The sequence below is a fragment of the Heterobasidion irregulare genome (genome assembly GCF_000320585.1).
Source record: "Heterobasidion irregulare TC 32-1 unplaced genomic scaffold scaffold_03, whole genome shotgun sequence".
Taxonomy (NCBI): Eukaryota; Fungi; Basidiomycota; class Agaricomycetes; order Russulales; family Bondarzewiaceae; genus Heterobasidion; species Heterobasidion irregulare.
The window spans coordinates 917476-942198 of NW_009258199.1; the positions used below are offsets into that span (position 1 = coordinate 917476).

A 24723-nucleotide genomic window follows, 5' to 3' on the forward strand; every position below is an offset into this window, starting at 1 on the left:
TCATTGCCAGTCCGTCCGGACTGGCCGGGGTCTGCACTCATTTCCAGCGTTTTGACTCGTACCTGTTGTTTGCACACAGGCAGTTCTCCCTCTAGACAATGCCGACCGTTTCTGTAGATAAAGAAGACCTGTGGGAGAGACTCGAACAAAAATTCAGTGCGTGCAATGTCTCCTCGTATGGTCGATCGTGTCTATAACCGGGTCTGCAGCCAAGGAGGAGTTTGACAAGCTCTGCTTCGAGTTTGGTATCGAGCTCGATGAGGATGTGAGGGCTTGAGATCATTCTCCTGCCGGTCTCAACGTTTCTCATCGTGCTCGATCTCTGCAGACCACAGAAGAAGTAGAGGAAGCTATCAAGAAGGGCCTGCCCGCAGAGCGTCCAGTGAGTGAGCAGCGCAGTGGGTCATCACGCTCGTGGACTAACGGCGTGCTCAGCAACTCAAAATTGAGATACCCGCAAATAGGTGAGGAAGGGCGAGAGAAAGACTGAGCGTTGACTGACGCCGTTCTAGATACGATCTACTCTGCATAGAGGGCATCGCTCGCGCTCTTCGCGTTTTCCTCGGGAAGGGAGAGGCACCACAGTACAAGCTTGTCTACCCGCCTGGTGGTGAAGCCGATCTTCTCGAGGTCACCGTCTCGCCCGAGGTACGCCACGCTCCCACCCAGTCTCGCATTTCCTTACACTGCCCATGGACGACAGACGCAACAAGTCCGGCCCTTCTTCGCGTCTGCCATCCTCCGAAACGTCACCTTCACGCAACGATCCTACGACTCGTTCATCGACCTGCAAGACAAGCTCCACCAGAACATCTGCAGGAAGCGGTCGCTGGTCGCCATCGGCACACACGATCTGGACACGATCACCCGGCCGTTCACATACGAAGCGCGGCCCCCAAAAGACATCAAGTTCGTCCCGCTCAACAAGACCAAGGAATACACGGCCGAGGAGCTCATGACGGTGTACGAGGTGCGTCCGAGCGTCGTCGTGAGTGCGGTCCGACGTTCAACGTGCCTGTCAGTCCGACAAACACATCGGGAGGTACCTGCACATTATCCGCGACTCGCCGGTGTACCCCATCATCTATGACGCAGAGGGGCGGGTGTCGTCGTGGCCGCCCATCATCAACTCTGAGCACAGCAAGATCTCGCTGAACACCCGCAACGTCTACATCGACATCACGGCGACGGACCTGACCAAGCTGAACATCGTCGCCAACATCATCTCCACCATGTTCTCCGAATATTGCGCAGAGCCCTTCACGTGAGTCCGCCGTTGAACTCTCTCCCTGCTGAATTTACACCCGGAGCAGCATCGAGCCCGTCAAGGTCATCTACCCCGACGGGAGAGTGGTCATCACCCCCGACATCTCCTCCCGCCCGATGGAAGCCCACGCAACCTACGTCAACTCGTGCACCGGCCTCTCCCTATCGTCGAGCGAGGTCCAAGGCCTGCTAGAGCGCATGTCCCTGCCAACGCAGGTGTCGCCGACCGAGCCGGACACGCTGCTGGTCAAAGTGCCCGCGACGCGGCCGGACATCCTCCACGAGTGCGACATCATGGAGGACGCGGCGATCGCGTACGGCTACAACAACCTCCCGGACACGTTCCCCGCGACGAGCACGGTCGCGCAGCCCCTCGCCGTCAGCAAGCTGACCGACATCATCCGGCACGAGTGGGCTTTTGCCGGCTGGGTCGAAGTCCTCCCCCTCATCCTCGTACGTCCCGCTCCCACCCCTCGCATCCCCACCCCGCGCCCGCGCCCGCGCCCCCACCCCCGCGCACACACGCGCACGCACGCTCTGACCCCGCGGCCGCCCAGTGCTCCCACGAGGAAAACTTCGAGTGGCTGAACATCCCAGACGACAACGCGACGGCCGTCAAGATCGGGAACCCCAAGACGCTCGAGTTCCAGGTGGTGCGCACGTCGCTCCTGCCGGGCCTGCTCAAGACCGTGCGCGAGAACCGCTCGCACGCGCTCCCGCTGCGCATCTTCGAGGCCGCGGACGTCGTGTTCAAGGACGAGGCGCGCGAGCGCCAGGCCCGCAACGCGCGCCACGCCGCGGCCGTGTGGTGCAACAAGACGGCCGGGTTCGAGGTCGTGCACGGCCTCCTCGACCGCGCGATGGCGATGCTCGAGGTCCCGCGCATCACGAGCACGGACGCGCACGCGCCGACGGGGTACTACCTCAAGGAGAGGCCCGGTGAGTGCGCTGTGCCTTTCGAATGCGCGCGCGCGCTCACGCTCCCGCCTACCCCAGACCCGACCTTCTTCCCCGGGCGGGCGGCGACGATCTACTACCGCGCGCCGAGGGAGGACGGGGCGCCGCCGGCGGGCGCGCTGGGGAAGCTCCGGTCGCTGATCCACCACGCGGACCGCGAGATCGGGAAGCTGGGGATCCTGCACCCGAGCGTGCTCGAGAAGTTCGACATCGGGTACCCGTGCTCGGCGCTCGAGTTTTCGCTCGAGCCGTTCAAAAAGAAGATGTCCGCGATGTGGACGAACGACGAGTGAGGCGGCGGCGGCGCCGAGGGCGGGACTGACTGTGTCTGTATTTCGAGCTAGAAGAGTGTGAGAGTAATGAATGGCTGTTGTAGTACCCCGTCATGCGTGATGTTCTTCGCGTCCGACACTGATCACGCCAAGGTGATGGTTAGATAAATATTGCGCTGCGAGCATAAAAGAGATGGTACAGAAAAAGAAACTATACCGAGCAAAACGAGTGGCAGGCGAGCAATCATCGAGCACGAGAGGCAGTAAACAGAAGCAGAGAAAAAAGAGACAGAGAGAGACAGTGTGGAGAAAACGAGTCAATCGTCCATCGTGCACCTACCATCACCGGCCCTGGTATGTCTAAACGGGCGCGCCACTCCAAAAACAAAAGACAAGACGCTTCTACGAGGCCATCAACGTCACAGCATCCCCGCCGCGCGCATGTTCTCCATCAGCTGGTCCTCCTCCCTAAACGACTGCTCCAGCTCCCGCTGGCGCGCCGGATCGTGCGCAAAGCGCGCCAGCAGCTCCGCCCGCGCGCGCAGATCCGCCGCGCGGCCCTCCTCCGCCGTGCGCGACGCATACGCGTCGTCGTCATCGTCGCCCTCGCCCTCGCGATCGCGCCCGCCCCCACCGCCGGCGCCGGCGCCCTCGTCGTCGTCGCTTAGCCCGTCACCGAGGTGGCGCGGGAAGAGCCCCCCGCGGAGCAGCCCGCCCATGCCCGTGCGTGGCATCCCGAACGCGTGCTGGAGGCTCGCGGCGAGAGCGCGGTAGCGCGAGCGCGCGTCGCCCGGGGCAGAGGCGGGCGCGGCGGAGGCGGCGTCGTGCTGCGAGGCGAGGATGTTGCTTTCCCAGCGCTTGACGCGCCAGAAGCCGAGGATCGACGTGAGCAGGATGAACCAGCCTGTGTGGGGCGGGTCGTCAGTCGGTGGGCAAACGCGGCGGCGGAGGAGCCTCGCGGGCGGGACGCACCGATGGTCATGAGGAAGAACGAGAGCCAGTCGGTCGTGGCGTCGTTGACGAGGTTGATCTCGTCCATCGTCGCGGGCGGGATCGCGGTGGCGGGGTCCGGGAGGGACATGTTGAGGTTGCGGTAGTAGTCCTCTGCCTGGGCGGCGGTGTCGAAGGTCGGGCTCGGGTCGGGCGCGCCGGTGGCTGGGGGCTGCTGCATCTGACCGTTGCCGCCCATGCGCCAGCCCCAGGTAGCGTCGGCCTCTGCGGCGTCCTCGGCGCGGCTCCTGAGCGCAAAGCCATACTGGATGAGGGTGACGCCGAGGCCGGCGCGGGAGCCGAAGCGGGCGGCGTGGGTGGTGTGGAGGAGGTAGGTGAGGAGGAAGCCGACGAACTGGAAGGAGATGCTGACGAGCATGTTCCAGAGGAAAGAGAAGAGGGAGCCGGTGGGGAGGGCGTCGATGATCATCTCGCCAAAGGCGCCGGGGGAGGACGGGGCGTGTACGGTGGTCTCCCAGTAGGGCGGGACGCTGTCGGCCTGGGCGGAGGCGTAGGACGGGGGCACGTCCTTCTGGGCCTCTTCGGGCACGAGGAAGATCTCGTCGCCTGGGCGCGAGTCAATAGCGGCACGCCGGTGAGCGGGTTGAGGGTCAAAGGATCGACCAGACGACACGGCGGACGCTGCACGCACCTTCGCGAATCTGCATCGGACGGGAGGGCTTTGCGGTGACGTTGGCAAAGACGCCGTCGTTGTGCACGCCGCCGCCGACGACGCGGCCTGCTGCGGGCTGCTCGTAGTCGAGGCCCCAGCGGCGGACGTAGGGGGCGGGGAGGACGTTGGCTGCGGTGCGGAGAAGCCAGCTCCTGCGGGGTGCATAGGCGGCTGCGAGGTCGGCCGGGTGGGCGGAGGAGGTGGAGGGGACGAGGCCATTGGAGTTGCCGTAGTCGTTGGGGAGGGCGGAGGAGGACGGGGGCGGGGGGGAGCCGGGCGGGGGATAGCTCGCGTAGTCGAAGTTCTCAAAGTCGTACGCGGCGGGGGTGCTCGGGGTGTGTGCGTGGGCGAGTGAGTGATGGCGCGCAGGCGGGGGGGAGGAGGAGCGCGAGCGCGAGCGACTTAGGGGGTGGAGGGGCCGTGTCTCGGCGTGTGCGGTGGGCTCATGGTCGTCGTCGTCGTCGTCGTCGTCGTCGTCAAAGGCGGCGTCCATCTCTGCATTGGAGAGGGGATCTGTGTGGGAGGAGGGCAGCGGCGCATAGCGTGCAGACATCGTCGACGACCAAAAGGGAGCAAGCCACGGGCGCTGATCACAATCCCCCGCTTACACCCGCCACATCTCCTTTCCCGGCATCTCTCGGCATCGCCCCTCATTGGCTGCACGCACACACGACTCTTAGTCACGCGACGTTCTCCGTTCCTTGCACTCATGCGAGCTCTATTATTTCCCTTCTCTCGACACACGACCAGCCGCCATAGCGATAAGTTACAGACGATGCGACCCAGTGCCCAATAATGTAAGCGGACCCCCCTCACTGTGCGCCCTCTCGCCCTCGCTTCCCACCGGTGAGTGCATGCGTATCAAGTGCGTAGCTCAAATGCGGACATCTAGACCCAGACCGAGACATCTCCGAGCATGACAACGTGAATGCGAGAGCCGCGCCCCGCCGCGACCCCCCGTCGAGACGTGGGGCGCCTCCATTCCCTCCGGACCTGCCAGCACCGACCGACGCCTGGCCAGCCCTAGTACCCGATCTGCACCTGAAACAAACAAGACGAGCCAATGGGCGGTCAGCGCCTGCCCCGTCGCGAATCGCCAGTCTGGACGGGTTCTCACCTAGGTCAGCGCGTGTACAGGTCGGGGCAGTGCGCCTCCTGCACGAGGCGGTGGACGCGGTGGCAGCTCTCCATGCGCGCTTCCATCAGCTGCCCGAACAGCTCGAGCAGGCGCGTGCCCGTCTCGGGTGCCGTGGGCGCATGGGCCCCGCGGTGCGCACGGCGGCGGCGGGCGGCGGCGAGGCTATTGGGCATGCCCTCGAGCTTCAGCTTGAAGCTCTTCTTGCGCTGCATCCAGCGGGAGAGCGAGTGGGCTTTGCCGATGGGCTGCGGGGTGGACGGGTCTTGCTTGACCGCGTCGTCTGTGTCTGAGGAAGGGGGCGTGGGCCCCGAGGGGATCTGGGCGGGGGTGCCAGGGCTGTCTATGCCACGGGTGGAGAGGGCGAGCTCGAGGGCTGCGCGGGTGCGGTGAACCCAGAGGGACTCCTGCTGGTAGAATTGGACGAGGGAGTTGAGGAGGACGACGGAAGTGTGGGCGGCGACATCGGGGAGGGGGGACGAGGGAGGGGTGGGAAGGAGATGGATGTCATGCATTGGAGGGGAGATGATGGGCTTGATATCAGAGGAGAGAGGGCTGGAGGACATTGCGAGCGGACGTATGCGGAGAGTGAGGGGTGGGGCAAAAGTGGGGGGGAAGCAGTAAGAGATGGGAAGGGGGGAGGGGGTGTATTTAAGACAGGGGATGGGAGTCTCGACCTCTCGGTGAAGCAAAGCAGCGTTCTCTGTTCGATTCCGAGCGCGAGTGGCCCGGCAGCCAATGGGAGCGGGAGCTGGAGCGTCGAGACCATTGGCCCAGGTCTGCCCAATCACTCCCTTCCCCTGCCTAATCCGGTCATCCCCCAGCCAATCCCCTCTCTCCCTCCCTCCCTCCCTCCCTCCTCCACCCATGCTCCCCCTGCTGCTCTCCCTGACTCTCTCCCTTCCCCTTCTCGTCGTGGCCGACGATTCCCTTCGCCTGGTCCACCGCGTGTACATCCCCTCCCTCCCCGACAGCCCCTTTCACGACCGTGGCTCCCTCGCCCTCGCCCCCCAACCCGCATTCCACCCCGCCCCCGACCTCCATCATCGAGACCTCCTCGCCCTCCTCGACCCCACCCACCCCCTTCCTCTCGATGCCCTTTACCAGGTGGCCCTCGTCACCCCCGACCACCCTCGAGAACAGCCTTGGCACATCTCGTCCGTCAAAGCGGTGCGTTCCAGTCCTCTTCCAGACCCCGTATATTGCCCGTTCTGGATCCCTCCTCCCCACCCCTCCAATACCAATTCCTGACACGCATCCACATACCCTCCCTTCTCACGCCCGCGTCTGGCCCACCTGACCTCGCTCACGCAATTCCCTCACTAGTGCCATCTCCGGGCCAGCACCGCAGAGTCCATAGTCCTGCATCTCGCCTCGGACTCGCCCTCCGATGCCTCCCCGTACGCCCTCGACTACTTCCTCCACCCCGTCCCCCACGACGGCGCGTGTCCTCCCGGCTCACCGTCTGCCCCGGTAACGCTCCCTCCGCTCAACACGACCGTCACCGTGTCTGCTCCCAGACAACCGCCCTTGTAAGCAAGCGGCAGCCGAATCCGTTTCAGTTCTCTCGATCGTTGACCCAGAACGCCCTTGTCTCCCCACCTCCCCACGCCTCCCCCCAGACCGGAGCTGCGCGCACCGCCGCAGCTCACGCCACAGGGCGAGCCTGCGCGCCCAGTCCAGGAAAAGAACTTTCTCCAAAAATACTGGATCTACATCGCGCTCGCGCTCGGTGCGATGAGTGAGCGAATTTCGCGTCGCTCTAGACTTTCGATATTCAAACTGACTGCGTTCTCGCCCCCACGCAGTGCTGGCGCCCAGCCCGCCCGAAGAGGGCGGTGCGGCACAAGGATAGAGACGAGCACGGACAAGGCCGGTGATGAGGATGGGGATCTATGGGGATGGGCACGCACGGAATCGGGCGAGAGACAGGGATTGGCTCGCCAAGGCGTGGTCGCGTCGTTGTGATTTTGTCATGTTTTTAGCCGGGCGGGGGCGGGGTTCTGATTCGCGAATTGCAGGCCTTCGAGAGCAGTCTCGGCTGGCCTTCGCGCGCCAATGAGTGCGGCGTCGAGGTCGTGTGATGCGGGCATCGAGTCATCGTGGGGGGTTGTCATGCACGGGTCGTGTGAGGTCATGCGGCGGCATGGGACGCACAGGAGCGTTGTATGTAAGGAGCGACTCGCGAAGGCGCAGCGATTGGATCCGTGCGTGTTCCTGCGAGGCCTCGAATCGCGGGCCAGGATCAGGAGGAAGGTCGAGAAGCGCGCTCGGCCGTCCCAATCGTCCAATGGCTGCCCGCAGCTCCCACCCGCCGGGGAAACACGCGCGCCCATCGCTTCTCCGGCTCTTTTCCCACGGCCATCCACCTTGGGCGCGCCCCACCCAATCAGCGCGATCCCCACCGTCGTCCGCATCGGATCGCCCAACCCGACACGACGCGACGCGCCCAGATCGCCCACCCACGCACGGCGTACGTACGCGATGCCGCTCGCCATCCGCCCCGCGACCCCCGCCGACGCCCCCGCCCTCTCCCGCATCTGCCTCCTCACCGCAGACGCCGGCGCTGACGCAGCGCCCCTCCACGCCCACCCCGCCCTCCCCGGCCTCGTCTGGGCCCTCCCCTACGTCTGTCTCCCCGAGCATACCTGGGGCTTCGTCCTCGTCGACCAGGAACAGGACCAGGGCCCCGCGCGCGGCCCAGACGAGCCCGACCGCAGTCACGCCGTCCTGGGCTACATCCTCGGCGCGACCGACACCCGCGCGCTCGAGGCACAGGCCGAGGCAGAGTGGTGGCCCGCCCTGCGCGAGAAATATCCCCTCCCGGCCGACACCCCCCCTCCAGCGGAGGACCCGAGCCCGCCCCCTCTTTCACCCGCCTACGACCCCGTCAACCCCGGCCCCGGCCCCGCGCGCACGCCCGCCGACGCGCACTACGTCGCGCTGCTGCACAGCGGGTGGGCCCCCGCCCCCGCCGCGTGCGTGCGCCTCGGCCCCGCACACATGCACATCGACCTCCTCCCCGCCGCGCAGCGCCAGGGCTGGGGCCGCCGCCTCGTCGCCGCCGCCGTGCGCCACCTGCGCGCGGACGTACACGCGGTGTGGCTCGGCATGGACCCGCGCAATGCGGGTGCGCGCGCGTTTTATGAGCGCTTGGGGTTTCGCGCGGTCGAGGGCGCGCCGGGGAATTATTTGGGGCTTAGGTTTGACGAGTGGGAGGGGTGAGCGGCGCGCCGCGGCGGCGTTGGCGCTTGCCTTCGTATTTCCGTAGTGCACGATGATGCGACGGCGGCCGTTCAGTACTTCTCTCTCTCTCTCTCGTTAAATTCAGTCCATCGTTTCCGGACTTTGAGGTCACGGAAATTATCAGCCTCGGACAAGTCTACAGGCCGATCTCGTGCGCGCACATGAACGCTGCCGCGCCCCGCACGGACTACTGCCTGCTAGTCTCCGTTGCTGACCCTATCCTAAAAGACATTCGTTCTGTGTATACACTATAGGTCCTGCCTGCTCCTGCCTGCGTCTGCCACAGGAACGCACTCGTCTCTTCCGCGGACCTCGGCCGACCGATCCACGCCATTCCCCAGCCAACAAACACCGCCGAGATCCCCGCGCCTCCCGTGTCTGGACTCTCACCTCAGTCCTCAAAGTCCCCAAGGCCTGATGCACGATACAATAGGTACAGCAACCCAGATGCAATGCGCCGCGCGCGGTCATTGGCTCCCCTTGTTGCCCGCAGCCCACGCGGTGCCATCGAACGCTATTGAGTTAAGTTTGCACGACGACGACGCTGCGCGGTCGAGCCCCCCGCAGAGGGACCCACCGAGGGACCTGGGCGCGCGAGGCTCGCGAACTGCTCGCGAGCGGGCCCTCCTAGGCCATCCGAGTCTGGAGCCCGTCTCGACGTGATGCCATCACCTGCGCCATCACCTGCGCCATCTGCATCAGCGCCCAGCGACTGCATCAAGTCTGCATCGGTGCGCTGCCCAATCGCGAGCGTGCGAGGGCGTGCGCCGATCCGGACAGGACGATCACGAGTGCAGATGATGACTATCGCGTGCGTGTACCTGCGTGCACTCCCCCGCAGGCGTGCTTTCCATGCAGCGTAGTGTGCGTGCGAGCGGCAGCCTCGATGGACTAGATGGACCCAGGCGTCTGGGATCAGATGATTTGCTTGGGTTCGCTTTGTCTGCGTGCCGACCATCGTGGATCATGGGCTTGCCAACAATCACACGGCGCTGAAGCGCTGATATCGCGCACATCACAGTAACTGACTCGCGAGGGCAATCCATCACGATACAGCATAAGTACCCAAGCTCAAGGGCGCCCGGATGCCCAATTAACTGCTCGAGCTCGATCAGGTTCTTTGGCTCCTGGGTGATCCCGGACAGGCTTCCCAGTATCCAAGCTGTTGAATAGACGCAGTGCTACAGTATGCATCGTTGGTGCCTTCTCGAGGGCCATCGCTCCCGCGAGCGCTGCTGTGCCGCCCGGCTGCGCGTCGCATGCGGATTCGGCACGGGTCGCATACGCACTGCTCGTCGAGCGGACGAGGCAAGGGTCGAGACTTGAGGAAGGCGGAGGGAGCGGCACGGGTCGCTCATCAGCGTGCGTCAGCCGGCCGCGCGAGCCAATGAACGCGCGGCGTTGGTGATTGGTCGCTGTGCGCCCGTCCCGTGCCCCCTGATGAATCATCATCACTCGACCTTTCCATGCATGTATTGAGGTTCCCACTGTCGAGCCTGCGACGTCCAGCGAACGCGAACGCATCGCAGTTCCCGTCGTTCGCCAGTGCAATTCATAACATAACGTAGTTTATTACTAGGCACAGCGTCGCGTTATTGGCTCATGAGTGCCTCAGGCCTTCCAAGCCAAGAACTCTTTTTTAGTTTCTCCCGCCGAAAATAGCAGCTCCGTCCAGTCACGACTCGACCCAGCTCGATCCCACTAGCCTCGCCCCGCCTCGCCTCGCCGCGGTGGTCGCCTGAACAACTACGCCCGGGGGAGCGCGCTGCGAAAGAATAATACACCCAGCCTATCGGCGCTTTTACAACACATTCTAAACTACACGTCACGTCGCAGCGCCGTCCCGTCCGAGTCCGACGCGTCTCACGCACACTCGCGCGCACACTCGCGCGCCCTCAATCACCGCCCGCGCCGGAGTCGATCCCCCGCGCGCGCAGGTCGCATCAGAACCTGACCGCCGCGGACTTTTCGACGCTGTCGATGGGGACCTTGTGGCCGACCAGCGTCCGAATGTTGTTGATCCCGTATCTGCCACACGATTCAGTTGGAAAGATGTGGTGTGTGGGGGGAAAGGCGGGGCGGACGCACCTGATCATGGTTGGCCGCTCGAGGCTGATGCCCCAGCCGTGGACGTGGACGTCCTTCGGGAAGCCCATCGGCGCCAGCATCTCTGGGCGGAACATGCCGCTGTTGCCGACTTCGACCCATTTGTTGAGGAGCGGGTGGAAGGCGAAGATCTCCAGCGAGGGCTATGTGGGGCGACCATTTAGGTTGTGTGCGGTGAGTAGGAGGGGAGGCGGGGTGGAGGGTCGAAGCGGAGACGAGACACACCTCCGTGTACGGGTTGTAAGCGGGCTTGAACCTGAGGTTCTCGATGCCCATCTTCTTGAAGAAGACACGCATGAAGCCTTCGGTACGGTGCAGATTCAGCAACCACGCCAGAATCTGTTTGGGATGGAAAGCGGTGAGCTTACCGATCAGATCCGCAAGCGTGAGCCCACGGTCCGCGACGACGCCCTCCACCTGATGGAACTCGGCGAGATGCGTCGCATCCATCGTCTCGTTCCGGAACACCCTGTCGATGCTGAACAGTTTCGCGGGACGGAAGCCGTCGTCCTCGATGCCCTCCTTGCGCTCGACGCGCCCGGACGTGCCGCCCCAATCAAACTCGTCGTCCGATGCAGCCTCGCCTCGACACCGCGCGGCGAGCTTGTACAGCATGTGCGCCGACGAGGCGGTCGTGTGCGTGCGCAGGAGAAGCTTGTGCGACTCGGCGGCATTCCACGGCGCGCGGTAGCCCGTTGAGCCGTGCCCGCCCTGCGTGTGCACGGTAGAGACGCGCTCGTAATAATCTTTCGGTGGCGGGAGGGAAGTCGACGGGTCGGAAAGGTAGAAGGTATCTTGGACTTCACGCGCGGGGTGCTGTTGTGGGACAAACAGGGCGTCGAAGCACCAAAAGCCGGATTCAACGAAGGAGGACGAGGGCATTTCTGCGAAGCTGGCAGTGGGATCAAAAGTCAGATGAGAGCATGGGAAGGGGGAGTCAAGTACACATGACTGACCCCATTTCAAGGAAGATATTGCGGAACTCTTCTCGCACTTTGAGTAGAGGATGAAGAGCGCCGCCATTCGTGGGCATACCCTCGGCTTCGAAGTTGTATTTTTTGAAGACGGATGTCTTCCATTTACCGCTGGATCGTGATGTCAGATGATCGTGGACAATTTCGATGTAGTCGATACTAACGATGTCAACATGTCTGCGGTGAGATCCGTTTCGGGCTTTGCGGTTGATGTACTGAAGTTCGGACCTTTATGAACAGTGAACCATTGACTCTTCCTGAATGGGGAAAGGGCGAGATGGTTCGCGGTCACGCACGGTGTGAGGAGGAGAGGGGCATGTACGTACTTCTGAATGATCAGTTTGCGCTTCCGCAGCTCAGCAAGAGCCTTTTCGCCCGAGGAAAGAGTCCCCGTCGAGTTGACCTCCCGCAATTCTAGTTGTGTTGTGTCGTCTATTGTTGATTTCTTGTGCGATCGTTCACAAATGCAGAAAAGATGTAGACTTTGATCGGACATACGATCTTCACCAAACCATCGGCCTCCTTCGCGATCCACCCGTTCTTGAAGGCGCGGCCTTGACCAACCTTTGCAGTCTCGTCGCCGACGATTTTCTTGAGTTCTGCGGGAGTGATGGGCTTGCCCGCGCCTTTTGCGGGCAGAGCATTCCAGACTCGCGCTTCATGAGATCCCTCAAGCGAGATCTGAGCCCCCTCGGATGTCAAAACGTGTGTAAGAACCTCGTGTGTTTCATATTTGATCATCTGCACAGATGATCAACAGAGAATCGTGGCGAATATTAGAATCCGTATGGGTACCTCTCTGCTGTCGAGAGAATTGAGCGCGCCCAGGATGGCTATTTGAGCATCGCTGGAGGATGCCTGGGAAGAGGAGCCGGGAATGACGATGGTGCGGGTGTCTTTGATTGTACCCGAATCGTTGAGGATGTTGAGGATGAGCTGCTGGAGATCTTCTGCCATTGTCGGGGAGCGCTTGCAGTTATGTAGATCGAGTCAAATCTGCGCATCCGGGGGGCCGTGTCACCGAGGGTGACGAGGCCGAAACTGGAGGGGGCGGTGGCCGGGGAACGGAGAGAGCTCGGGCCGTCGGAGGAGAGGCTTATGTCACGGAGCATGAGCATCACGGACGATGCCGAGGCTGAGCAAGCTGCCGCGGCCGGTGTTGATTCCGTCGAGCTAAAACGGAGACCAACGCGTTCACTCGCCTTTCCGCCAGTTGTTCTCCCAAATACCCCCTATCCTCGACGGTGCGCTTAATAAGATGGCCACCCTCGTCCCTCCTGCTCCTAATCGCCATCGCGCCTCATCCACAAACCTCAGACCCGCTCTTACCATCTCTACCCTCGGCGCCCGCCAAAAAACCTGTTCATTATTCGACCCTGTTCCCTGTACTCCTCCCGTGGGCTCTGAGATGGCCAAGGTGTCGTCTCCTTTGCCATCACCCTCCAGATTATCCGTAGCTGTCGCGCGATGCATGGAGCTCCTTCACGTGGACGCCGACCACACATACTCCACTCCCTCCTCTCCGAGGTCATCGAACGACGATTCCATCCTTCCCCTTGCTGCTTCTCAGAATACCTCGGTGGATGGCTATGTTCAGGAGAAGCTTTCATATTCCAAACCTCCGCCTTCTCGCACGTGGTTACAGGGCTCACCCTCGGTAAGTTGGTGCTCGTGTTCTTCCGCACGCGACCACTCACATACACCCCCAAGGTACACGCCCCCATATTGTTTGTAATCACATCCTTCCCTGTATCAGCTGCTATCGTCGTTCTCGCTTTTTGGTCGCTGCCGTTCTCCGTTTCGTGGCCACGAACACTGGCCGACTGCTCACAGCTGGGCCGCGAGCTCCATGGCTACGCACAGAGCGATATCGGTCATTTGGCCCACGTTGTCGCCGTCATCTCAGTCATCACAATCTGGATGCACGCCTGGTCAATTCCCGGCAGCGTCCTCTGGGTTAGTCCTCGTGACGACAGATGCACTTTGTGATCGAGCTTTGCTGACTGTTTCTTTTCTCACAGAACGTCCTCGCAGGCGCCCTTTTCTCACCGACTCTGGCAACGCTCCTCCTTGCTATACTGACCACCGTGGGGTCTGTTTTCGCTTCCCTGCTTTCGACACCTCTTGCTCCATTCTTCATGCACTACTTCCCCCGTCCACTTGCTCTGGTCCGAAGCGCTCTGGAGAGCGAGCCCGAAATATCCACAGGATCAAAGTCAAAGTCACCTGCGTGGGTTCGACTGACTATCCTTCGGCTTGTCGGCATTGTTCCGTGGTCAGGCATCAACATCGCGTCCGGTGTGTGTGGCGTCGGACTTATGGATTGCCTATTGGGGACCTTCATCGGGTCTTTGCCGTGGACCGCCGTTACGTGTCAGGTATGTGTCACTACCCCATCTTCGTAAGTTTACGCTGAAGCTGATTCCGGCACCTGTCAGATTGGAGATATCCTGCAAACCGTAGCGTCGACGCCATCGCCAAATCCGGAAACCATCTCGTCCATCCTCGCATCCCCGGCTGTCATTTTCAAGCTTGTGTTTCTTTCATTCCTCTCTCTGGCGCCAATCCTGGGCCGGGACTATCTTCGTTCGTTGATTTCCCAAGCCGACATTCAAGCATCGAGCTCAGACGGCCTGACCGGTGAGCGCATCTCGCGCTGGACATGGGTCAAAGAATGGCGGCCCATGGTCCGTATACCCTCCCGCTCCCGATCACGGGATCAGCTCCAGAAAGAGTTGGAAAAAGAGGTCTCGGAGAAGCAGCAATTGCAAGCACGCCCTTGAATCTCATCAAGGCCGTCTATCGTCGGCATGATATATCAGCGTTTCGCCCTTCAGACCCATTTTAACCTATTTATTTCTGCTTTCTATCTGCCTTCCTCCCGTTCGTTCAATGTCCTTTCAGGGATCTGCACACACGCATCGCTAGATTTAACCACTTCAATTACCCCCTCACGGTACTACATCATTCTTGCTCACCAGCATACTGCAATACTTATGTTCATACATCACTTGACGCACCTTAATGACTGACCCCTAGCCTTCATGACAGCAATCGTTCCAGTACAATACTACTGACCTCAGTGACACCTCACGCCCTCTAATGAATCGTACTTCTCTTTCTTGATTCATCAGACTGGTCCTGATTTTTTAGGTGTTTCCCTCCCCTCCTTTGTTGTATTTTCGGGTGTCGAGCTATCAATGTTGAGGGATCCACATCTGCACGCGGTGCGATGACAATCGCTGGTCTGAAATTTGAAAAGAGTGACTGAACAGCAGTGAAACTGGTGGCTTAGTCTACAGATGAAACGTGATTGGTTCTCGACCACCAGCACGTCTTTCAGTCGTATCTCTCAAAAATCTTTCAGCGACACTTGGCAACCGGAGTCACCTTGGTAGACACCTCAATATAGGTGTCCCACAAGCGGGGTCAAATCCCAGATGGACTGATGCTTCCTAGAAAATCCCAAACGCGCTGGACCCTCGGATTCTAGGAGGCACTCACTTGGTAGTAGAAGCGGCTGCAACCTGCTCATCAGGTGCTATGAGGTGTCTATGGCTCTAACTACTACTGATATTCTCATTAATGGAGCATTGACAGGGCATCACTATGGTCGCTTCACGGCTTGAAACAGCCCTTACAGCGGCACAGGATTCGAAACTCTGTCGATTTAGATCCTGATCGACACCTGTGTACCTCCCATCACTTTCTGGTTTTTCGATATTTTTTTATGACAACGATAGCGTCGTGCAGTTTCTTTTCGAGCCAACAAAGGCGTTCCCTGTTGCGCAGCATCCAGTATGTTCTCAGCCACGCGTGCGGCGTCGCTGAGACGCTCCTCATCCACGCCTCAACCTCGAGCACTCCTCGAGCTCAAAGCATCTACGGATGCTATGACACGAGCGTGCATATCTGCCTGGCTCTCGACCCGTCGATCTAAAACGACTCCTGCGCCCCTTGTGTCAACAGGCCGGTTTCCTGTGGCTTCATCCCGCCACTTCCAGCGATTGTCCACTGCGCCACGCCGTTTGTCTCGCTTCTCGGGCCCGCTTGGACGCCGCGTGCCCTGTACTTATACCTCACCCTTCTTTCTCTGTATTTTTCTCTTTTTGCTGCGGCTTTCCCTGCGCCACCGCCGTCCACCACCGTCCCTACTGACATCCCTTGTGTTCATCTTGTGTATCATGTCTGAAAGTATCGAATCCTTAAGGCGCAATCCGAGTTGGCGCAAACCTGTGCCGCGCTTCATCCCCTCTCCGCCCCTATCTCCACCTGCTCAGGACTGCGGGCCACCTAAGGTATGCATATTTGCGTTAACCCATCAGCGCTTCGGCAATGACTCAGAAATCTGCGATTTCGCTTGATAGCTGCCGGATGATTGGAAGGAACAACTGAATCGTGCACTCAAAGCTCCCCTTGTGCCACCAAGGACCGGGGAAACCGAGACTATTTCCTACACATTCATGAGAAAGCAGGCTCTTTCGATCTACACAGTAAGAGCGCCCATCGTTGTAGTGGCAGTGAAGCATGAAAATGATCTATATCTCCCTGAAGAATGGCGCTAGTACGTCTACTCAAGGATCTTCACCTTCGACAACGCTCTGCTCCGACTCATATGGAGAGGTGAGGGGTCCAAATTTGGTTTCTACGGCTTCGCAAAGGCCGTCTCGAAAACCGTCCAGGAGACCATCGTTGAAGGGGCTCGTATGTGCCAGTTCTACTTCGGCTCTGACAGGACCTTCTCACAGACACAATTTTCCAGGAACCTCGCCCGCCCACGCCGCCTAAGGGCTTTCGGAGGGACGATGCTTTAGGCCGACGTCCTAGCAGCTCGTTCAGAAAGGTCAGTCCCTTCTCACGAGATGAAAAATATTTAATTGACATGCCGTTTCATTCCAGGCTCATCCAGACCCGAAGGATCCTTTACCATCCGACAGAGTCCCGAGCCGTCCGCTTCCAACCCTTTTAAACCCGTCATCCTCATCAGCAATGAGTCGACCCATCGGATTGTCTTTGATATCGGAACAGATCGACTCGTATTCGACGACGGCAACGTGGTACCCCATGGGGGAGGTTCGGAGAGAAGACTCGCGGGATAGAAGGAAGGCAGGCGACGAAGGTGTGGGACAATCATCGATGTTCACACTTTCTGGGCCTGCGTTGGCCCGACTGCGACCGAAGAAGCGTAGATCGTGCTTCGCCGTTGTGCGGGATTGGGTGGTGAGAGCGGGAAGGGGAATCGCGTCCTGGTTTTGATGTCGTTCCCAAAACCCCGAAGTCGGGGAGCTTTGATTGGTTAATCGCTCTACTTGTATTAATGTTTTCGCCGCTATCCTTGTTGTATTGTTCACATATCGTAGCTTGCTGCAACGCGCACCATCACTATAATATAGCTATCTTACTCGTACACACGACCTTCTTCATCCGATGTCTTGACCAATCGCAGGGGGTCGATGACGGTGTTGGCACGTGACAATATACCCCCGTTCCGACGTCGAGGAGGTGCTGATTTGCCTATACGTCCACTTCCAGTTCTGCTCCTTACCTGCCTGCTCGCCATTCAAGCCAGTGGCAGACAACTACCTCATACATTCTCCACATTATTCCCATCGGCTATCGACAGGCTATCGATAGCCCGTTCAGGCCATATCTACCTTTCAATATCATCCAACCACTACGAAGAGCAATAGTTGATCGGTGGTCGACCAATAAGCAGTCATATGAGTGGCCACCAGGGCCCATCTGGGCGCGATATCAAAGATGATGCACAGTCAGGCGCACAAGCCACCCCATCTATACCACGACTTCGGTCTGACCCTTCCTTATATCATGCCCAACCTCGTACCCTCGCCGACTTCCGCGAACTAGAAGGCCGAGAGAATCGAAAAACGCGCCTGCGCGAACTGTGGCAGAAATTACCCACCTTGGACCAACATCCCGTCGACGCGGACGATATTTCAGCACCGACGACAGTGAAAAGCAACGCGTCTCTGACCCCAGAGAGCGCTCAGAGGATGCGCACTATGTATGAGCGGGAGCTTCTGGGCAGCTGTGGGGGCCGAATGGACTGGCCAGAGTTCAAGAAGTACGCACTCGAGAAAGAAGTCGGTATGTCATCTCTCTGATATGTTGGCACTTGCTCAGACAGCCGCTTCGATGCAGAGTTATGGCGCATATTCCACGATGAGCTCGACTTGGATGGCAACGGCCACCTCGACATTGACGAGCTGACCGTAGCTCTCCGGAAAGCAGGTATGTTTTAACATACCCTTATCGTGAGCTTTAGGTCGTTTATCATCATTGTACAGGGATTGAATTGTCACCATCAACTTCATCCGACTTCGTGACATACTTAACTGCTTCCAACGATTCACATGATATCAATTTCTCGGAGTTCCGCGACTTCCTCCTGTTATTGCCTCGGAAAGTGTCGACTGCCGAGATCTATCAGTTCTACGAAGTTAGAAAGTTCTTAGGCGACGATGGCCGAGGGGCAGCGAGAGTTACTATGGAAGGTGAAACGGGTTGGACTCGTGAATGATGACGGCGACTGATTCGTCGATTCGCAGGGGATGTGAGTTTAAGTGCTGAGGATAAACCCCCAGATCATACAATCCACTCCCCTCATGAATCTTCACCACGCCCTTCAAACCATAATGACGACGAAGATGAAGAAGCTTATGGGCATGACTTGGGCGACGAAGAGGAGGATCATCACGAGTGGTTGGCTGGCAGTACTGCTCTCAGGTTCCTGCTTGCGGGAGGTATTGCTGGTGCAGGTACGATTCGCGGGCCAGTCATCGCTATCACACTCATTCAGACTCTTTTTAGTATCACGCACATGCACCGCTCCTTTCGACCGTCTCAAAATATTCCTGATAACAAGACCACCAGAGCTCGGCGGTTCGTCTTTAACCCAAGAGGGCGGGACAAAGGCCATCGCCACGGCGGTTACTCGAATATATGCGGAAGGCGGAATCCGCGCGTTCTGGATAGGTAACGGTCTGTCTGTTGCTAAAATATTCCCCGAGTCCGCCATCAAGTTCATGTCATACGAGACTTCAGTCAGTGTCAATCTATTCCTCTCCTGGCAACTCCTGAGCGTCTTTCATCAGAAACGCATGTTTGCGAAGTATGTTGACCATGTCGAAGATCCACGAGACATAAGCGGCGTGAGCCGATTTTTGTCGGGTGGGATGGGTGGGATTACCAGCCAACTCAGTGCGTGTCCCGCTCCCGTGGATTCGGTTTCAAGTGTGTCTAAGTAATGACTTAGGTATTTATCCTATCGAAACATTGAAAGTAAGCATTTCACATTGTTGTCTCGCAAAGCAACTGTTCTTAAACCACTTCAATAGACCCAGATGATGAGCAGCACAGCAGACCGAAATCGAACCTTGTTTTCTGCCGCAAAGCGCCTTTGGACCCTGGGGGGCGTTCGAGCATACTACAGAGGACTTACGGTATGGTTTCATTGCAAGAGCGCTTGGATTGACCGTTCCACCTCATGGTTTTGCTTATAGATCGGGCTGATTGGTGTTTTCCCGTATGTAATTGTTGGCTTGGCTTGAATGTTCTTTGTGTTGACCATATGTGTCCTCAGATATTCAGCGATCGATATGAGTACGTTTGAAGCCCTGAAGCTGGCGTACCTTCGATCAACGGGGAAAGAGGAACCCGGTGTTCTCGCTCTGCTCGCCTTCGGCAGCGTGTCGGGAAGTGTGGGCGCGACAAGCGTGTATCCCATGAACTTGGTTCGGACACGACTGCAGGCCGCCGGATCACCCGGCCATCCACAGCTCTACACTGGGTTCCGCGACGTTATATCCAAAACGTACGAGCGCGACGGCTGGCGTGGGTTTTATCGTGGGTTGTTACCCACTTTGGCCAAAGTGCGTCTATGGCTTGAGGCCCGTCTTGCTGCTGACATGATATGTAGGTCGTTCCCGCTGTATCAATATCTTATGTGGTATATGAACATACCAAGCGAAGGCACGTTCGAAAACGCATCTGTAGATATCGCCGTTCTGACACACTCTTACTTCCAGACTCGGCGTATAGATGATACCATACCAATATATCATATCTCTTGTCAGTGGTAATATCCTAGACTGTTCTCTTTCAATCTGCAGTGCACTGGACGATGTATTTATTATCATGTCAATCCATCTTCGTTCCTTCATTGGCAGAAACCTATTGGCAGAAACCTCAGTGAGATCTCTTCAGTCTGATGATCGATGTCATGCTTACTGTATCTCATCGCGAACTCCGCCGACCGGCTAGATTTTATGCCGTTGCAACCGCGTGTAAACCTAGACCGCTTTCCTGAAAACTCTGCTGAGGATTTTTGGAGCGGGACAAACAACAGTGACCATTGCCATTTACTGTACAACAAAAAGCAGGCCCCAGTGAAACAGCGATGAAGCTGTTATCATGCCTGTGAGAGCTGCTCAGTCCCGGATCGATGAACAGAAGAGCTGAAACCTACAAATGGGTGCTTGGTGGTAAGTTGATACCATCATGCGTTGCTTGTCCTGGCGCTCCAAAATAAAATCGAACAAAGATCCTGAGCAGATTATTTGAGAAGATAAGGCCTAAGGTTTCACAAAGTAGCCGTGATGAATTCATGGAGTTTTTCACTCATCTTCCTCCAAAACTGCGCCTGAATACGCCATCCCAGCTCCAATGCGCTTCATTCGCAGAATTCGATAACAGAAATGGCTAATATATCTCGGCCTCAACTCGATTCGGAAGAAAGGAGTGTGCATATGGATGGTATGACATCATGACACCAACGCTGCAGCGCATTGCACAGGATGGCGGTGAATCAAGCACCTCACCCCTGTATCCATACAAAGTATCCAAAGATAGCAGGGTCTACTCGTATGTGCGTCGGCGGGCGTGCCAGGGTGTGCCGTGTACAGTTACTGATGTTTGTGGGTCTCATTCAGGACGGCAGAACACTGATGGTATCCTGGATTCCATCGTTGTTCCCGACGAACGTGAATGGTGCGGTACACGCCGGTGCACAGCGCATGACAATTTCTCACTATTCCTGCATTCATCGCATTTCGGGGTTGAACAGCTCCCTGAGTCCCTGAGATATGACGCTGGGAAGATGATGATACATGTCCCGCGCACCGTGCAGGGTTATCAGATCTTGTTCTATTCTTAGGATCGTGATCAGGAGGTATGGTGACCCCGGATCTGTCTAGCACCTATATAAACCTATTCAGAATCCCCTATCTCGCATCTCCTCATCCCCTATTTCCCACTACCCCTTTACTACTTTCACATTAACATCATGGGTTGGTTCGATGACTCCTCCGACGAAGCTCAGGCCTACGACCAGGTGAGGTCCTACGGGTCCACACCTCGATTTGTTACTCATCCACACCGTATCTAGGCTACCAACGCCCCCCACAAGGCTGAGCTCTCCCACGAGCTGATTGCCGCTGCTGCCTCTTATGAGGCTGCTAAGGCCTATGAGAAGCATGTCGAGGCTAACGGCAAGCCCGACAGCCACGCCAAGGCCAAGGAGATTCTGTCAGTTAAATCATTTTCTGAGCTTAACATCATGCTCATCGCGAATGCAATATAGTGCTGGTTTGACCGGTGCTTTCATCGACCGTCTCGTCGAGACCAAGGGAGTATGTAGCCATTGATTCCTTTCAATTCGCCACGACGATCTCATACCCGCTTGTATCTAACAGCTGGATTTCGTTGACAAGGAGAAGGCTAAGCACGATGGTAAGCTCATCTGACACCATTAGATCTTTTCGATCTGATCCTCATTATTTTGATAGCCAAGAAGCGGGCTGAGGGCGCTCTTTCCGACAGCGGTGATTATTAGGCTACGCAACTTGTTGTATACGTCCCAGAAGCTAGCAGAAACCAAATATAAATGTATAAGCACTCTTCGAATGTATCTCTCTGAGAGCACTCAGTAACACCCAGTTCCATGTCAAGACACTTTCAAGTTTTGTGTTTCGTGCGATGATGCGATGATGATTGATCTCAAACGACATGCAAAGCTCATCCAGCTTGATTGCATCTGGTCGTGCAATGAGAAACATCGAAGCTCGCGCTTCACGATATTGAGCATAAGAATTAATATCACGCTTGTATACATCGATTGATAGTTATGTTATCCGAATAACTTACTCCTGTAGTGTCCGTAGATGATGAGCTGTATAAATGCGACTCCACTCATTTGTGTCCTCAAAAACATCTCTGGATTATTGTGCCTTGAAGAACCACTTCTTTAGGCTTGTCTGGCCTACCGCTTCTACAGTCTTCTTCACCTCATCCCTCTCCACCATGCATCGATAACGCACGAACTCCCTGCCCGTGTGGTCGCTTATCGTAGCCTGAGGCACAAATACTTTTGTCGTGATCAAATGCTCGAATGCCTGACGATGAGAGAACACATCAATGAAGAGACATAAGGGTAGGAGGGTCACTTACAGCCATGAGTACTCCTCGACTGCTTTTCACCATCCCGATACCCCCGCCGTCGACTTGAACGGGAGCAGACAAGGAATTTCGAAGCTGTATGCGGAAGGTTTCGTACAGCATCTCAAACGTGGCAGAGTCGTGTCCTGCAGTCCGTGCATGTGTCGCAGCAATGAGCAAACATATCGAAGGATAAGACAGTGCTGCAATAAGCCAGAGATGGCGATCAGTAACGTCCATGTGTGAAGACAGTGATATATAATTACAAGAAAGAGAAGGAAAGGAATGAGGAACGCGCTGCGTGGCGATAGCAGATTGTAATCGAGAAGGTTTCGGGAAGGGATTCAAAGGCGTTAGCTCTAAAATCTGATTGGTCTGAAATTCATGTCAATTATATGTACGACGAAAATAGAGCATGTGTACGAACCAGAATTCGACACAACAGCCGAACGTCTCGCATTACGCCAAAGGTTTCGGACAGCGACTCTTTCACGGTACGGTCTTCTAGGAACTGCTCGACGGCCGTATTCCATAGATTCGCCCATTCGTTGTCCACGTTTTCCACGGGGGGACAGAGGACGTTCCGTACAATATCATTCCAGTCTTGCAATGTCGTGGGGCCCGCGGTTCTGATCATACGACCAGAGAACCGACTTTTCACCCGCTTCTCGAGTAGAGTGATAGTGTCCACGCGGGGAGTGACGCCGATTACGGCAATTCCGGTGCCCCCAGCACCAGCGCGACAGCTCTGAGCGGTATCCAGGAGGCAGTACAGAAGGGCTTGCCGCCCATGCTGGGCGAAGAGGTCAAATGCATCCAAGATGATGATTGTAGGCCGCCCGAGGGTGGGAAGAGCCGATATCAGCGTGGGGAGATGGGAAGGAGGAGGTAATGGAATGGGTTCGCTACGCTCTATAAATGGGTTCTCATCGTCGGCCATGTCGACCTCGACCTCGGCGTCGATAGCCTTTCCACTCTGCAGAGCTAGTTGACGAGCGATCTCGCGCATAGCTAGCCGATCATTATGTTGCACATAGCCGGACAGTCGTATGACAATGGGATTGCCGGGCAATGAGGATATTGCTTCGTCCACAATCTGAAAGAAGATATCAGGCAACCAACTCAGCGACATGTGCCCTGGTCACCTACCTGACTCTTTCCACTTCCGCGAGGGCCAATCACAAGGCAGCTGTTTCCCTCTCCTCGATCAGTAGTGCCTACTAGTAATGCTTTGAGTTGTTCGAGGGCTGTACAGTTAGCGGGTCGTTCGTCATCAGCCCCTTCGGTGCTTCTCGAGCCTGAAGGGTTTTTTAATGCCAAAAGGATTGCGCGCTTTTGAGCGTTCAAGCATGGACAGAGATGTGCAGGTAGCGTTCGAGGCACGCGTGAAGGTGACGCCTGAGGTGTACGAGCTGGGTTCCTTTTCGATGGGGTAGTCGGATTGATCGAAGAAGCTCTCTCAGGGATTGGAGCACGAAATAGTATCCGCGGATTCGCGTCGTGACCTTCACTTGTCCTCGAGACAAGAGCGTTTCTAGGAGAGATTGGAGGAGATTTGATTCGTGAGAGATGCCTTGCCACCCCGCGCGGTGTGACAATTTCGACGGAATGTAGGACCAATCTGGGGGCATTACGTCTAGTTGGCGGAGGTGTAGATGGCGGGTGAGGATGCTTCTTGCGTGGAGACAAGAGCAACTCATCCTCGCTGCTTTCCCCTGATCCTTCGACTTGTTCCCTTGGTAAACGCGACGGACCTGCTATCTGCTCGTCCACAACTTTCGAAGAAGGTTGAAGGGCCGTAGAGGGTTCTAAGGCGCGATTGGGAAATTTGTAGGATAGAGTATGACGTGGAGAGATCTTACCCTCTAAACCCTTAGACTGTTCATGTTCCTCCGTGTCTGAGTGTGATTCATCAGGTTCCAAAGGAATGATATCTGGTTTCAGCTTCTTCGAGGGTTTGGAGTTCTGAGACGCAAGAGTGGCGGCTTTGCGGGGTCGGCCTCGGCGCACGGGTACGAGAGACTGAGTCGCGTATTCATTTGATCTTACCTCGTGAGGCTCAGGTGCTACAGTGTTGACCATCACAGGCTTGGAGCTCTGAGGTACAGAAGAGGCAGCTTTGCGAGGTCGCCCGCGACGCGTCGGGGCCTGGACCACTTTATCGTTCGACTCATGTTCGTCCTCATGCTGTGAGTGTTCTTGAGCCTTCGATCGTATTATTCGGGTGGGACGAGCGGGTTTAGTCTTTGGGACTCCTTCGGAGGTAGACGGTTTTCTGGGTCGGCCACGACGCACAGGCACCACGTCTGGAGTCTCGTCAGGATGGCTAGATTCGTCTTTCTGAGATATTTCGCCAGTGATGTTGTTGGATTCAGCTTTTCGCGCTCCAGCTCTCCGGCGCTTCACTGCTGGTTCCGATACTTCTAGAATGGGAGAGGCAGGACCACGGGCTCGAGTGCGACGGGGCGCTGGAAGTTCTGTAGACGACGCGAGATCAGCTGAACGTGTTCGAAATCTAGTGAGGGGTCGCTCGGATTCAGTCGCTTCGAGAGGTGCTTTGCGCTTTGGAGGCATGTTTGTCGGGCGAGAGTCAGGAGGGAGAAGATTTCGAGGACATGGGCCAGAACGCAGTGGCAGACTCAATGACAA

At 57.6% G+C, this 24723-nt stretch overlaps 13 protein-coding genes across 13 annotated transcripts; 6 read left to right on the forward strand and 7 right to left on the reverse strand.

Annotated features, from left to right (window-relative positions):
- Positions 1–53: 53 nt before the first annotated feature.
- On the forward strand, positions 54–2608 carry HETIRDRAFT_381185 (uncharacterized protein). The gene is made up of 10 exons (XM_009545348.1): positions 54–156; positions 210–265; positions 329–382; positions 436–464; positions 513–648; positions 704–970; positions 1023–1264; positions 1314–1719; positions 1824–2205; positions 2263–2608. Exons 1-10 carry the CDS (start codon positions 99–101, stop codon positions 2514–2516), a joined length of 1884 nt encoding a protein of 627 aa, XP_009543643.1. The 5' UTR covers positions 54–98; the 3' UTR covers positions 2517–2608.
- Positions 2609–2652: 44 nt separating this feature from the next.
- HETIRDRAFT_472258 (uncharacterized protein) lies at positions 2653–4711 on the reverse strand (the record flags this gene model as incomplete). The annotated part of the gene is made up of 3 exons (XM_009545349.1): positions 2653–3399; positions 3468–4052; positions 4138–4711. The coding sequence occupies 3 exons, from the start codon at positions 4709–4711 to the stop codon at positions 2915–2917; spliced, it is 1644 nt and encodes a 547-aa protein (XP_009543644.1). The 3' UTR covers positions 2653–2914.
- A 141-nt stretch (positions 4712–4852) lies between these two features.
- Positions 4853–5906, reverse strand: HETIRDRAFT_438905 (uncharacterized protein). The gene is made up of 2 exons (XM_009545350.1): positions 5276–5906; positions 4853–5199 (listed from the first exon to the last, which is right to left on the reverse strand). The coding sequence occupies exon 1, from the start codon at positions 5857–5859 to the stop codon at positions 5281–5283; it is 579 nt and encodes a 192-aa protein (XP_009543645.1). The 5' UTR covers positions 5860–5906; the 3' UTR covers positions 4853–5199; positions 5276–5280.
- A 1266-nt stretch (positions 5907–7172) lies between these two features.
- On the forward strand, positions 7173–7355 carry HETIRDRAFT_170387 (uncharacterized protein; the record flags this gene model as incomplete). The annotated part of the gene is made up of 1 exon (XM_009545351.1): positions 7173–7355. The coding sequence occupies one exon, from the start codon at positions 7173–7175 to the stop codon at positions 7353–7355; it is 183 nt and encodes a 60-aa protein (XP_009543646.1).
- A 422-nt stretch (positions 7356–7777) lies between these two features.
- HETIRDRAFT_443997 (uncharacterized protein) lies at positions 7778–8665 on the forward strand (the record flags this gene model as incomplete). Its single annotated transcript, XM_009545352.1, has 1 exon — positions 7778–8665. The coding sequence occupies one exon, from the start codon at positions 7778–7780 to the stop codon at positions 8516–8518; it is 741 nt and encodes a 246-aa protein (XP_009543647.1). The 3' UTR covers positions 8519–8665.
- Positions 8666–9053: 388 nt separating this feature from the next.
- On the reverse strand, positions 9054–10063 carry HETIRDRAFT_449526 (uncharacterized protein; the record flags this gene model as incomplete). The annotated part of the gene is made up of 4 exons (XM_009545353.1): positions 9054–9430; positions 9495–9666; positions 9725–9976; positions 10028–10063. 4 exons carry the CDS (start codon positions 10061–10063, stop codon positions 9054–9056), a joined length of 837 nt encoding a protein of 278 aa, XP_009543648.1.
- A 29-nt stretch (positions 10064–10092) lies between these two features.
- On the reverse strand, positions 10093–12609 carry HETIRDRAFT_472263 (uncharacterized protein). Its single transcript, XM_009545354.1, has 9 exons — positions 12415–12609; positions 12118–12360; positions 11946–12064; positions 11784–11876; positions 11602–11730; positions 11014–11537; positions 10871–10947; positions 10628–10788; positions 10093–10567 (listed from the first exon to the last, which is right to left on the reverse strand). The coding sequence occupies exons 1-9, from the start codon at positions 12574–12576 to the stop codon at positions 10483–10485; spliced, it is 1593 nt and encodes a 530-aa protein (XP_009543649.1). The 5' UTR covers positions 12577–12609; the 3' UTR covers positions 10093–10482.
- A 232-nt stretch (positions 12610–12841) lies between these two features.
- HETIRDRAFT_432945 (uncharacterized protein) lies at positions 12842–14841 on the forward strand. Its single transcript, XM_009545355.1, has 4 exons — positions 12842–13276; positions 13330–13575; positions 13641–13997; positions 14058–14841. The coding sequence occupies exons 1-4, from the start codon at positions 12878–12880 to the stop codon at positions 14400–14402; spliced, it is 1347 nt and encodes a 448-aa protein (XP_009543650.1). The 5' UTR covers positions 12842–12877; the 3' UTR covers positions 14403–14841.
- A 1540-nt stretch (positions 14842–16381) lies between these two features.
- On the reverse strand, positions 16382–17026 carry HETIRDRAFT_142154 (uncharacterized protein). Its single transcript, XM_009545356.1, has 2 exons — positions 16517–17026; positions 16382–16460 (listed from the first exon to the last, which is right to left on the reverse strand). The coding sequence occupies exon 1, from the start codon at positions 16683–16685 to the stop codon at positions 16521–16523; it is 165 nt and encodes a 54-aa protein (XP_009543651.1). The 5' UTR covers positions 16686–17026; the 3' UTR covers positions 16382–16460; positions 16517–16520.
- Positions 17027–17339: 313 nt separating this feature from the next.
- HETIRDRAFT_155245 (mitochondrial carrier protein) lies at positions 17340–19834 on the forward strand (the record flags this gene model as incomplete). The annotated part of the gene is made up of 12 exons (XM_009545357.1): positions 17340–17727; positions 17782–17871; positions 17928–18134; positions 18189–18398; positions 18451–18683; positions 18735–18840; positions 18896–18921; positions 18978–19082; positions 19143–19165; positions 19223–19511; positions 19559–19625; positions 19809–19834. 12 exons carry the CDS (start codon positions 17340–17342, stop codon positions 19832–19834), a joined length of 1770 nt encoding a protein of 589 aa, XP_009543652.1.
- Positions 19835–20870: 1036 nt separating this feature from the next.
- Positions 20871–21564, forward strand: HETIRDRAFT_408198 (uncharacterized protein). Its single transcript, XM_009545358.1, has 5 exons — positions 20871–20971; positions 21026–21165; positions 21221–21269; positions 21333–21369; positions 21426–21564. The coding sequence occupies exons 1-5, from the start codon at positions 20924–20926 to the stop codon at positions 21470–21472; spliced, it is 321 nt and encodes a 106-aa protein (XP_009543653.1). The 5' UTR covers positions 20871–20923; the 3' UTR covers positions 21473–21564.
- A 293-nt stretch (positions 21565–21857) lies between these two features.
- HETIRDRAFT_48547 (uncharacterized protein) lies at positions 21858–23451 on the reverse strand (the record flags this gene model as incomplete). The annotated part of the gene is made up of 5 exons (XM_009544947.1): positions 21858–22031; positions 22117–22277; positions 22341–22449; positions 22502–23170; positions 23224–23451. Coding segments are annotated over 5 exons (1341 nt in total), but the record flags the coding sequence as incomplete, so codon positions are not given.
- A 259-nt stretch (positions 23452–23710) lies between these two features.
- On the reverse strand, positions 23711–24648 carry HETIRDRAFT_449532 (uncharacterized protein; the record flags this gene model as incomplete). Its single annotated transcript, XM_009545359.1, has 3 exons — positions 23711–23748; positions 23829–23882; positions 23937–24648. 3 exons carry the CDS (start codon positions 24646–24648, stop codon positions 23711–23713), a joined length of 804 nt encoding a protein of 267 aa, XP_009543654.1.
- Positions 24649–24723: the final 75 nt, after the last annotated feature.